Raw genomic sequence first — 13,102 nt, 5'->3', positions numbered from 1 at the left:
GTTTTGCTGGGAACAACCAACACAGAACAGGACTTGGGGTTGTGGGGGTGGGTAATGTACCATGCGAAATTGTTCAACTCAGTGGAACTGCAAGGTACCAAGGCAGAAGATGAGCTTGTGATGAGTTTCATTGGAGCACTGCAGCAGGCCTGAGATGGAAATTTCAGCATGGAAACATGGGGGGGGGGGGGGGGGGGGGGGGGGGCTGTGTTGAATTGGCAGGCACCTGGAAGTTCAAGGTCATCTTTATGGTCAGAAAGTAGGTGTTCAGCAATGTGGGCTCTGCTCTGGGTATACTGTGAATAGTTCTGTTTTATCAGGAGAAATATACGCTGGTGTTGGAGGCAGTCCAAAGAAGGTTCACTAGGGTTATTCCAGGGATTGACAGACTATATCGTGAGGAGTGGTTGAGGAGAGTGGGACGATACTGGAAATTATAAATGAAAACAGAAGTTGCTGGAAATGCTCAGCTGTCCTGGCAGCATCTGTGGAGAGAAATCTGAGTGAACATTTTGGGTCGAGTGACCCTTCCTCAGAGCAATTCAACTGGGAAGAATAAGATTTCCACTTGATGAAGTTTGTAAAGTATGGATGGGTTTGACAAGGAGCCAGGTTTATCTGGGATAATGGGGTAGTGTCAGCTGACCCGTAGGAGATGTTACATCACAAGACTGTTCAACCTGATGATGTCAGTAAATCCCTGAGGTGTACAGGGCACTGCTACAACTGGTCATTGTGATGTCATCACCATGAACATCGAGGGGATTGGCCAGTGATCATGTGATTATCACATCAAAAGTGTGTGCAGTATCTTGGTCGGACAACTTCCCAAAGCTAATGTAATCAATGTTATCGATTATGAAATGAATAAAGTATCAACTCTTTGTTTGTAATTAAATCAGAGTTTGTGCATCAGCCTGACCAATGGACCTGTCCCCTGTATTTGCTTGAATAGAACCATTGAAACTAAGAACGGAGCCTCAAGTGGTCTGTGAGAAAATCAAAGAGTGATCAAACTCTGATCAACCTCCCCCTTCTTCAGCCACTGGAGACAGAGAGACTGAGCTGGCAGCTTCATTTCCAGACGTTTCGTCACCCTACTAGGTAACATCTTCAGTGGGCCTCATGTAAAGCAGTGTACATGATTCCTGCTTTCTATTTATGATTAGATTATTTACAGTGTGGAAACAGGCCCTTCGGCCCAACAAGTCCACACCGCCCCGCCGAAGCGCAACCCACCCATACCCCTAACCTAACACTACGGGCAATTTAGCATGGCCAATTCACCTGACCTGCACATCTTTGGACTGTGGGAGGAAACCGGAGCACCCGGAGGAAACCCACGCAGATACGGGGAGAACGTGCAAACTCCACACAGTCAGTCGCCTGAGGCGGGAATTGAACCTGGGTCTCTGGCACTATGAGGCAGCAGTGCGTGCCACCATGCCGCCCACGTTTGGGTTAGTTTGGGTTGGTGATGTCATTTCTTGTGCTGATGTAATTTACTGTTCTTTTTCTCAGGGGTGGGAGATGGGGTCTAACTCGATGTCTTTGTTGATGGAGTTCCAGTTGGAATGCCATGCTTCCAGGAATTCTCCTGCATTTCTCTGCTTGGCTTGTCCTAAGATGGATTTAATGTCCCATTCGAAGTGGTGTCCTTCCTTATCTGTATGTACGGATACGAGTGAGAGAGGGTCATGTCGTTTTGTGGCTAGTTGATGTTCATGTATCCTGGGAGCTAGTTTTCTGCCTGTTTGTCCAATGTAGTGTTTGTTACAATCCTTGCATGATATTTTTGCTTAGTTTTAGTTTTGCTTGTTGTCTATATAAGGATTTTCAAGTTCATTAGCTGCCGTTTTAGTGTGTTGGTGGGTTTGTGGGCTACCATGTTGTCGAGGGGTCTGAGTAGTCTGGCAGTCGATTCCGAGATGTCTTCGATGTAGGGGTAAGTGGCTAGGGTTTCTGGATGTGTTTTGTCTGCTTGGGTTTGTTGCTGAGAAATTGGCGGACTGTGTTCATTGGGTATCCATTCTTTTTGAATACACGATATCGGTGATTTTCCTCTGCTCTGCCGTAGTTCCTCTGTGCTGCAGTGTGTGTTGGCTCATTGAAGTGACATTCTGATGCAGATAAGGTAGGACATCACTTTGACTGGAACAACACATCAAGTTAGACCCCATCTACTACTCCCTGAGAAAAAGAACAGGAAATGACATCACCACAGGAAATGACATCACCAACCCAAACAAACCCAAACATATAAATAGAAAGCAGGAATTGCCTGAGGCCCACAACTTACATGTTACCTGGTAGGTTGATGAAACGTCTGGAAATGAACCTCCCAGCTCAGCATGCAAACCTACATCCAGAAGCTCAACCTGAGCTACAAATCTTCTCAAAACTCGTACAGAGCAGTGTCTGAGAGTTCCTGTCTTGGTGAAGGTTTGGGATTGAACCGTCACAGCTGACCAGCTGAACATGATATTTCACATTCGGGAGACTTCTGCATCACTGTCTTGGCAAGCATTTATTGTACAACCCTAATTATCCTGGAAGCTGCTCATTAACCCATTGTCATCCATGTAGGGGAGGGTCACCCACTGGGCAGTTAGGAGAGGATTTCCAGCATTTTGGCCCGATTCAGCATGGTGTATGGCATACAGGACAATTTGCAAGTGATGGTGTTCCTGTCTGTCTGCTATCCTTACCCTTCCAGTCAGTTCAGGTTGCATAATTGGAAGTTGCTCTCTGAGGAGGCTTGGTGAGTTTTCTAACACTTTTTTTTAATTGTACACATTTCTGCAACTGTGTGTCAGTGGTGCAGGGAGTGAATGTTAGAGGTATTAGACAGAGTCCATTCAAGCAGCATGTTTTGTCCTGGATTGTGTTGAGCTTCTTCAGTACAATTGGGGCTGCAGTCATCCAGGCAAGTGGAGAGACCTCTATTATATGCCAAATCTCTGCCTTATAGATGGAGGACTAGTAACTGAGGAGTCAGTAGGTGAGTTGCTGGCTGCAGACTTTTCACTCTCTGACCTGCTCTTGTAGCTATAGTGTGTGTTTGGCAGGTGAGTTCAGTTTCCGGTCAATGGTAACCTCCAGGATGTTGCAAGTGGAGGATGCAGTGATGAATGGAATTGTTATTGAACATCAAGTGTTGATGGTTACATTCTCTCTTGTTGGAAACGGTCATTGCCTGGCACTCGTGTGGCACGAATGTTACTTGTCACTTGTCAGCTCAAAGCTGAACAGCTGGACAGAGTCATGGCCTCATTGTATTTGAACATGGATTGTTTCAGGATCTGAGTGGTTGGAAACGGTGCTGTTATTGTGCAATCATTAGTGAATATCTCACCACCTCCACCGTGACCTTATGACGGAGGGAAGTCCATTCATGAAGCAGCTGAAGATGCCTAGGTCGAGCCATTACTCTGACAACCTCCTACAGAAATGTCCGGGAGCTGAGATGGTTGATCTTGAACAATCAGAACCATCTTCCCTTGTGTTCAGTATGACTCAAAAAAGTAGAGAGATTTCCACTAATTCCTATTAACTACAGTTTTGCTCATTACACACTTTGATATTTGCATGAACAAAAATACAAGTTATACAATATAAATCAGGCCAAAAGAGGAACTTATCTGACCTTTACCAGGGTGAGTGGCTTCCTGCATTTCTTTCCATACAAGAAAAAGGAAGAGGCTGCAGACTGTTTCAGTGGAGATGGTACCATCTGTTAGTGAGAGCACATAATTGTCATCACTGATCCTGTAAATGTTAAACATTCATTGATTAGAAATTTAGCATAAACACTTTCCTGAGTAATTTCACCAACTTGCACTGAGTTTCAGTAAAGTGTATGTCCTACCTTCTCTTCCGAGATACTTCCTCCTGAAATAAACAAAACACAATCTGAGTTGACAGAGACTGACTGTCTACATCCAGAAAGCAGCAATAACACTCACATTGTTACAAGCTGCTGAGAATTGCCAATTCTGATTGTTGCAGGCATCGAATAGAAAGAGGATGTGACACCAAGGATATTGAAGACCAGAAGAATAAATACAAAATTTGAACAATTACAAAGGATTGAAAGAAACATTAATATATTTTAATGGATAAAAATCTGACTTTGATATTTAAAATTACAATAAAGAAAGGGATTGATTCCATAGATTCAGTAAAGATATTTTCACTTCTAAGGAATCTAAACATGTGAGTCTGTGAACATCATCCTGTTATAAATAATTCCAATAAATCCAATAAATAAATACAAAAGTAATCTAATCTTATCTAATCTAAAACCTGTCAAAAACCAGACGTGAGGCCTTCAGATTCAGGAGACCCACTCAAATATAAGGAATCCAAGCATGACCTTCGCAGAGCCATTAAGCCAGCCAAGGACCAACACCGATCTAAACCAGAGACCCAGACAGACACCCGGTGACTATGGCAAGGACTGATTGACATCACAGGTTCTAAAAAGAGTCCGTGCAAGATAGCAGACGATGACATATCCCTCCCAGATCATCTCAACACCTTATACGCTCGCTCTGAGCAAAATTTCGGTGGAGAGAAGTCCAGATGAGCCTATCCAAACAGCCCCTGCATCAGAGGTCAGGTAAGCTTTCCTTCCTGTGAATCCACTGAAAGCAATAGGACCAGACGGAGTGCCAGGCCCTGCACTCAAAGCATGCACAGATCAACTGGCAGAGGTCTTCTCGGACATCTTCAACCTCTCCCTGTCGCAGGCCACTGTCCCTGCCTGTTTCAAGAGGGCCAACATCATCCCTGTATCTAAGAAGGCTCATGCAGCAAATCTCAATGACTACCACCCCGTGGCCCTAACTTTGTTGGTCATGTCATTAATCAACTCCACCCTCCCCACTACTCTTGACCCACTCCAATTTGCCTATTGGACCAATAGATCCACGTCAGATGCCATATCAGTGCCCTTCACTCCTCCCTCGAACATCTTGACACCAAGAAAAGCTACATAAGAATCCTACTCATTGACTACAGTTCAGCCTTCAACACTATTATCCCCTCGAGACCGATTACTAAACTTAGTGATCTCGGCCTAAGCCCCACTGTCTGCAAGTATATCCTCAGTTTCCTGACCCACAGGTCATAATCAGTGAAGATTGGGAACAATATTTCATCCTCACTAACACTCAACACTGGAGTCCCCCCAGTGGTGGGTACTCAGCCCCCTACTGTACTCACTGTATATCCATGACTGTGTCACCAAATACCAGACTAATGCCATTTACAAGTTCGATGATGACACCATTACAGTCAGTTGACTCTCAGATTGTGACGAAACAGACTACAGATGGGAGGTGGAAGACCTAGAAAAATGATGCACTGAGAACAACCTAGCTCTCAATGCCGGAAAACCAAGGAACTTATTATTGACTTTCGGTGGGATGTTATTCATGCCTCCCCTGCACATTAACAGCACAGAGGTGGAACGAGTGGAGAGTGTCAAGCTCCTGGGGGTGGTCATCCACAACAAACTTTCTTGGACTCTTCAAGTGGACGCACTGGTTACAAAGGCCCAACAACATCTCTTCTTCCTCAGGCAGCTGAGGAAATTTGTCATGAAGACGAATACCCTTGCCAATTTTTGTAGGTGTGCCATGGAGAGCATTCTGTCTGGATGTATCACTACCTGGTATGGCAACTGTACCATTCAAGATTGGAGACAGTTACAGAGAGTGGTGAACTTGGCCCTGACAATCACAAAGGCCAACCTCCCATCTATGGAATCCATCTACCAGGCCCGCTGTCAAGGAAAGGCCGCCAGCATTCTCAAAGATCCATCCCATCCTGACAATGTTATCCTACAACCTCTACCATTGGGGAGAAGGTACAGAATCCTGAACACACGCACCAACCGGTTTTGCAACACTTTCTACCTTACTGTTGTTAGAATACTGAATGGGCTCACAAACACTTAACATTCGCCTGTACCTGTATTTTTGTTTTTGTTGCTGTTTGCCTATTATTTACTGTCTATGTGACTTAACTCTGTGATCTGCCTGTATTGCTCGCAACACAAAGCTTTTCACTGTGCCCTGGTGCACGTGACAATAAATTCATTTCAATTCAATTCCATGGGGAATTCAGGAGAAATGTCTTGATCAAGAAAGTGATGAGAATGTGGAACCCACAGTCACACAGTGTGATTGAGACAAATATATTGACTAGGAAAGTGGAGAACCTAATGTTGGAGAAAGCAGCAGAGGGAGATAGTGACGGAGGATGGGTGTCTCTTTCACTGAACTAAACTGAAACATAATCCCTCACCTTCAGAAATATCACTCCGTCTGTTTGTTCCAATTGTTTTTCCAAGTTTGAGCGTTTCTGCTGAAGAGAATTTAAATTCTTTTGAATTTCACAAAGATTTTGCTCCATTGCTTTGAGAATGTTTTCCTCTTGTTCCCTGAGATCTCGGAGTAAACTCTGCTCTTTCTCAGTCAGCATCTGGTGCATTTTAGTGAACTCGGATTTGATGTGAGTCTGCAGGCTGCTGGATTCCTCCTGTCAGGGGAAATATAAAAACAATATGTTTCTGCAAAATAAAAATAAATGAACAAATCAAATGTTGAAGCCGAACACGGGGAGATTTTACCTGAATTTGGGAAATCTTCTGTTTCTGCTCCCGTTCCATTTCTAGAGCTGCTGATTTTTTCTCTGTGAGAGAATCCAAGGAAGATTTCACCCGCTCCTGGGATTGGGAGAGAAAATCAGAAAATAAAAGTGTTAGACCATGAAAATGTGATGAAATAATCAGAGGATGGAATCTGTTTCCTTTTACCTTGTAGATTCCAACAGCTTCTTTAACCGGGATGAAGCGGTGCTTCCTGTGTTCCCGGGAATCTCTACAAATCACACAGACCAATTTCTTGTCAGTTTCACAAAACAGCTTCAGTTCTTCCTGATGTTCCTCACAGTGATGTTTACTTTCCTTCTCTTGTGGATTCACATTTAATGTTCGAGCTTTCTCGGCCAGATTCGCTAAGGCCCGGTTTCCTCTGAGGGATCTGTCAGGAAACTCCTGTCTACATTCCGGGCAGGAGTTTATCTCTTGCCTTTCCCAAACTCTGGGTGATACAGGAGCGGCAGAAGTTGTGTTCACACTCCAGTGAAACCGGATCGGTGAAGAAATCCAGACAAATGGGACAGATTACCTCCTCAGTCAAACTCAGGACCTGCTGTCTGAAAGCCATGTTCACCCTCAGCACTTCCTGATGCAAACCCCTTTCAGTTTCGCTGTCCCTGCGCTGCTGAACACATTCAGCTCAGGCAGCACCGAGATGGTGATAGTTCATACAGGGCTTCCTTTCTGTATCCACCGGCACCGTCCATCGCAGAGTCTCGGACTAATTCGCCGTCGGCTGGATGTCACCGGAGCATTCCGTTTTCAGGAAATGAGTAACAGACCCCAAACCCCCAACCCCCAACCCCCAACACTGAGCGGAAAATATTCTCCCTACATTCTCTCCCACTGATCTCTGTTGGTACATAACTCACTGAAAGAAAATTATGTTGTATTTTTGGTGGTGGTTTCTCAGCCTTTAAATATAAATTGTGTATTGTTCTGCTCCTGGCCCTCCCATCAAGTGCTTGGTCCTGGCAAAACCATGGGAATCCCTGAAGCTGAGAGGTGAGAGGGAAGGTCGGATGGGAGTGGTGTGGGTGGGTGGAGAGAGGATGGGAGGGGGTGGGGATGTTGTCCTGGGAGTGACTGGAAGCCTGCTGCTCTCCTTCATATCCTTCAGTCCCAAAGCAGCCCCAGGCACGGAGGGCCAAGTTGTGTTGGTCTTTGTGGGAAACACAAGCTGAAACATATTGTCCAGCGCCTCCTCACCTCTCCCTTACAATCCACCAGGATTCTCTCAATCCTCACTTTGGGAGTCACTGCACAGAACTGAAGGGCCTCATCCCTGGTCCCATTCTGGGAAATCTCCCCTTGCACCATCCCTTCGGCCTTGACATCCTTCCGAAAGGGCAGGCCCAGAATTGGCTGCAGCCTGGGCGGGAGACCAGTGGGAATCCTGTTGATGCTGTTTCCACTATTTCTCTGGGCTCACTGCTGGATCCCACTAAATACCGCAGACAGTCCAGGGAGTCTGCACCAGGGATATTCAACCCCAGAATAAGATGTGCAGCTCGGGTGCATTGGCCTTGCTAAATTGCCTGTGGTGTTAGGTGCATTAGTCAGGGGTAAACATAGGGTAGGGGAATGGGTCTGGGTGGGTTACTCTTCGGAGGGTAGGTGTTAACTTGTTGGGCTGAAAGGCCCATTTCCATGCTGTCGGGAATCTGTAATCTAATCTGATCCTTGGCCTGGGCTCACGGATTACACTTTCAGTGGCATCAACACTACCTTCCCCTTTGATAACTGGTTACTTTTCAAACTGCTGGGAGGTAGACATTGGTGTTTATTAATGATCAATGCTCAAATGTGTGTGTTTTTGATTTGTATAATTGGTTTTGGATCATGGAATGGGAATGTGGCGGGAGTGGTTCTTATAGAGCAGTGAGCCTGAAGTCGGTGGTGGGCAAGTTGTTGGAGGGAATCCTGAGGGACAGGGTGTACATGTGTTTGGAAAGGCAAGGACTGATTAGGGATGGTCAACATGGCTTTGTGCATGGGAAATCATGTCTCACAAACTTGATTGAGTTTTTTGAAGAAGTGTTAAAGAGGATTGATGAGGGCAGAGCAGTAGATGTGATCTATATGGACTTCAGTTAGGCATTCGACAAGGTTCCCCATGGGAGACTGATTAGCAAGGTTAGATCTCACAGAATACAGGGAGAACTAGCCAGTTGGATACAGAACTGACTCAAAGGTAGAAGACAGAGGATAGTGGTGGAGGGTTGTTTTTGAGCCTGGAGGCCTGTGACCAGTGGAGTGCCACAAGGATCGGTGCTGGGTCCACTACTTTTCAACATTTATATAAATGATTTGGATGTGAGCACAAGAGGTACAGTTGGTAAGTTTGCAGATGACACCAAAATTAAAGGTGTAGTGGACAGTGACGAATGTTACCTCAGAGTACAATGGGAACTTGATCAGATCAGCCAATGGACTGAGAAGTGGCAGGTGGAGTTCAATTCAGATAAATGTGAGGTGCTGCACTTTGGGAAAGCAGATCTTCTCAGGACTTATACACTAAATGGTAAGGTCCGAGGGAGTGTTGCTGAACAAAGAGACCTTGGCATGCAGGTTCAGAGCTCCTTGAAAGTGGAGTCACAGGTAGATAGGATAGTGAAGAAGGCGTTTGGTATGCTTTTCCTTTATTAGTCAGAGTATTGAGTGCAGGAGTTGGGAGGTCATGTTGCGGCTGTACAGGACATTGTTTAGGCCACTGTTGGAATATTGTGTGCAATTCTGGTCTCCCTATTGGAAAGACGTTGTGAAACTTGAAAGGGTTCAGAAACGATTTACAAGGATGTTGCTAGGGTTGGAGGGTTTGAGCTATGGGGAGAGGCTGAACAGTCTGCGGCTGTTTTCCCTGGAGCATCAGAGGTTAAGGGGTGAAACTAATACAATTCTAACAGGACTGGACAGGATAAACTAGGGTAGGAATAGGTCCAGTCAAGGATAGTAGTGGGAAGTTGCGTGTGGAGGCGGAAGAGATTGGGGAGACACTGAATGAATACTTTTCTTCAGTATTTACTCAGGAACAGGGCATTGTCGTCGATGTGAATACTGAGTCACAATTAAGTAGAATGGATGGCTTTGAGGTATGTAGAGAAGAGGTGTTGGATATCCTGGAAAAGGTGAAAATAGATAAGTCCCGTGGGCCTGATGGCATTTATCCTAGGATTCTCTGGGAAGCAAGGGAGGAGATTGCAGAGCCATTGGCCTTGATTTTTATGTCCTCTTTGTCTACAGGAGTAGTGCCAGAAGACTGGAGGATAGCAAATGTGGTTCCCTTGTTCAAAAAGGGGAGTAGGGATAACCCTAGTAACTATAGGCCGGTGAGTCTCACTTCTGTTGTGGGCAAAGTCTTAGAGAGAATTGTAAGGGATAGGATTTATGCACATCTGGATAGGAATAATGTGATCAAGGATAGTCAGCATGGTTTTGTGAAGGGCAGGTCGTGCCTCACAAACCTTATTGAATTCTTTGAAAAGGTGACGAAGGAGGTTGATGAGGGGAAAGTGGTAGATGTGGTATATATGGATTTTAGTAAGGCGTTTGATAAGGTTCCCCATGGTAGGCTACTGCAGAAAATACGGAGATATGGCATTGAGGGTGAGTTGGAGGTTTGGATTAGGAATTGGCTGGATGGAAGAAGACAGAGGGTAGTAGTTGATGGCAAAGTTTCTTCATGGAGTGCCGTCACTAGCGGTGTTCCGCAAGGATCTGTTTTGGGACCATTGCTGTTTGTCATTTTTATAAATGACCTGGAAGAGGGGTGAGAAGGTTGGGTGAGCAAGTTTGCGGATTATACGAAAGTCGGAGGAGTTGTTGACAGTGAGGAAGGATGTGGCAGGTTACAGCAGGATATAGAGAAGCTGCAGAGCTGGGCAGAAAGGTGGCAAATGGAATTCAATGTAGCTAAGCGTGAGGTGATTCACTTTGGGAAGAATAACAAAAAGATGGGGTACTGGGCTAATGGTCGGATACTTGGTAGTGTGCATGAGCAGAGGGATCTTGGTGTCCATGTACACAGATCTCTGAAAGTTGCCACCCAGGTAAATAGTGCGGTGAGGAAGGCATATGGCGTACTGGCTTTTATTGGTAGAGGAATTGAGTTCCGGAGTCCTGAGGTCATGATGCAGTTGTATAAGACTCTGGTGCGGCCGCATCTGGAATATTGTGTGCAGTTTTGGTCGCCATACTATAGGAAGGATGTGGAGGCACTGGAACGGGTGCAGAGGAGGTTTACCAGGATGTTGCCTGGTATGGAAGGAAGATCGTATGGGGAAAGACTGAGACACTTGGGGCTGTTTTCATTAGAGAAAAGAAGGTTTAGGGGTGACTTGATTGAGGTGTACAAGATGATTAGGGGGTTAGATAGGGTTGACAGTGTGAACCTTTTCCCACGTATGGAGTCGGGTATTACAAGGGGGCATAGCTTTAAATTAAGGGGGGGGTAGATATAGGACTGAAGTTAGGGGTAGGTTCTTCACTCAGCGAGTCGTAAGTTCATGGAATGCCCTGCCACTAGCAGTGGTGGACTCTCCCTCTTTATGGGCATTTAAGCGGGCATTGGATAGGTATATGGAGGATAGTGGGTTAGTATAGGTTAGGTGGGCTTGGATCGGCGCAACATCGAGGGCCAAAGGGCCTGTACTGCGCTGTATTCTTCTATGTTCTATGTTCTATGTTCTAAATACAGGAAGGATGATGATCAAGAATGCAGCACCTGAGTCACAGTCAGTGTGCAGAGAAGGTTTACCAGGGTGCTGCCTGGTGTGGGGGAGTGTAGATTGTGAATGGCACAGATGGAATAGAAAATATGAGCTTTTTTCCACAGTGGAGGGGTCCTTTCCAAGAAGCAAAAACACTTTGATCGTTTATGATAAATGTTAAGTCCTGCTACCTGACGAAGGAACAGCACTCTGAAAGCTTGTACTTCCAAATAAACCTGTTGGACTAGAACAAACAAGACAACAGCAAAACAGACAGAATTTAGGTAATTCTCACACTCAAAGACTTCAGTTTCCAGTCTGGTCACCCTGTCCCTTCTTGTCTGTGTTTATGCTTGATGGTACATTTCTATTATTTTCTCAGGGTTTTGGGAACAAAATTTCTCTTTTTTTCACTCAAGGAAACCTTATCATTTGGCTCCATCAGTTTGATGTCATTCATTACATTTGAATTGAAGTGTGTAGTGTGAACCAAAAGAGGAAATGAAGATCTAGGTTTGTGTGAAGATTTGTAGCTCGGATGCCAGTTCCTGTAGTTGTGGGTATGTTCACCGAGCTGGGAAGTTGATTTGCAGATGTTTCCTCCCCCGTCCAGGGGACATCTTCAGGGTTTGGGATTCTCCAGTGAGGCGCTGTGGTACTGTCTCTTCTGGAATGTATTTGGTTCCGTTCCTGCTGGTTCCAGTTGCTGGTTCCGGTTGTTCGTTGTGGTGGCCGGTATATTGGGTCACGGTCAGTGTGTTTGTTAATGGAGTCCGTGGATGAGTGCCATGCTTCTAGAGATTCTTTGGCTGTCCTCTGTTTAGCTTGTCCTCTGATTGTTGTAATGTCCCAATCAAATTTGTAATCCTTGTCATCTGTGTGTGTGGCTATCAGGGACAGCTGGTTGTGGTGTTTAGTGGCGAGTTGGTGTTCGTGAATGAGGATTGCCAGTTGTCTCTCTGTTTGCCCTGTACAGTGTTCCACGCAGTCTCTGCATTATTACAAAGTTGCATGCAAAGACTGCATGAAGCATTATATCGGAGAAACAGATGGTTATGTCTGAGCCAGGGTGTCCCTGGAGAGGGAGCATGTGGTGTCTACCAACTCCCTCGAGCTGTTCAGGGAAAGATGTGCACCGCACAGAGTGGAGTGCTTTATTTCCCCCTCCAACTCTATTTAGATTTAATCCCTACCCTTCCCTCCACTTTTTAGATCACTCAGCATTGCTCTTTGAGGCGAAGGGCACTGCTTGTCACTGACCACCCTGGCGTTTTCCTTTCTTCCTGATGGTGGAAATAGAATAAAGATTTGTACACCTGTTGTCTGTCACTGTGTCTCACACCCGCACACACACAACATGGGGCTGGGGAAAACATATAAAACCAGGAGATTTAAGGTCTCCTCAGAAACAAAATATACCCACAACTACAGGAGGAAATTAAATGAAGAAGGATTGAAAAGCGAGGACCTGATATATGAATATAAGAACATAAGAAATGGGGGACCTAATAGGCCATTCAGCACCTCAGGTCTGCCCTGCCATTCAACAGGATCATGGATAATCTGCCCCAGAGCTCAGCTGCATTTGATGGCAGCTCATCATAGCCATTAACTCCCAGATAGTTCATCATCTATCAACCTCCACTTTAAATCCTGTCAGTGACGGCACCCCCACAACTCTCAATACTACAGGATGCCTCTTGTTCCAAATGCATTATGTTAAACT

At 45.4% G+C, this 13,102-nt stretch overlaps 1 protein-coding gene across 1 annotated transcript in view; it reads right to left on the bottom strand.

Moving 5' to 3' along the window:
• LOC122546331 (nuclear factor 7, ovary-like) overlaps positions 1-7,419 on the bottom strand; it is a 30,712-nt gene extending 23,293 nt beyond the window's left edge. Inside the window, exons 1-5 of the mRNA XM_087979203.1 lie at positions 6,824-7,419; positions 6,638-6,733; positions 6,313-6,546; positions 3,869-3,891; positions 3,647-3,768 (exon numbers count right to left, since the gene is read on the bottom strand). Coding sequence (XP_087835329.1) covers positions 3,647-3,768; positions 3,869-3,891; positions 6,313-6,546; positions 6,638-6,676 — 418 coding nt within the window. The 5' untranslated portion in view covers positions 6,677-6,733; positions 6,824-7,419. The remainder of the gene's footprint in view (positions 1-3,646; positions 3,769-3,868; positions 3,892-6,312; positions 6,547-6,637; positions 6,734-6,823) is intronic.
• Positions 7,420-13,102: the final 5,683 nt, after the last annotated feature.

Source organism: Chiloscyllium plagiosum, unplaced genomic scaffold (assembly GCF_037043375.1).
Source record: "Chiloscyllium plagiosum isolate Xiang-an unplaced genomic scaffold, Cpla_swu_hap1 HiC_scaffold_35, whole genome shotgun sequence".
In the NCBI taxonomy this organism is placed as follows: Eukaryota; Metazoa; Chordata; class Chondrichthyes; order Orectolobiformes; family Hemiscylliidae; genus Chiloscyllium; species Chiloscyllium plagiosum.
The sequence above is the reverse complement of the archived record's forward strand: the minus strand, read 5'-3'. Positions and strand labels throughout refer to the sequence as shown.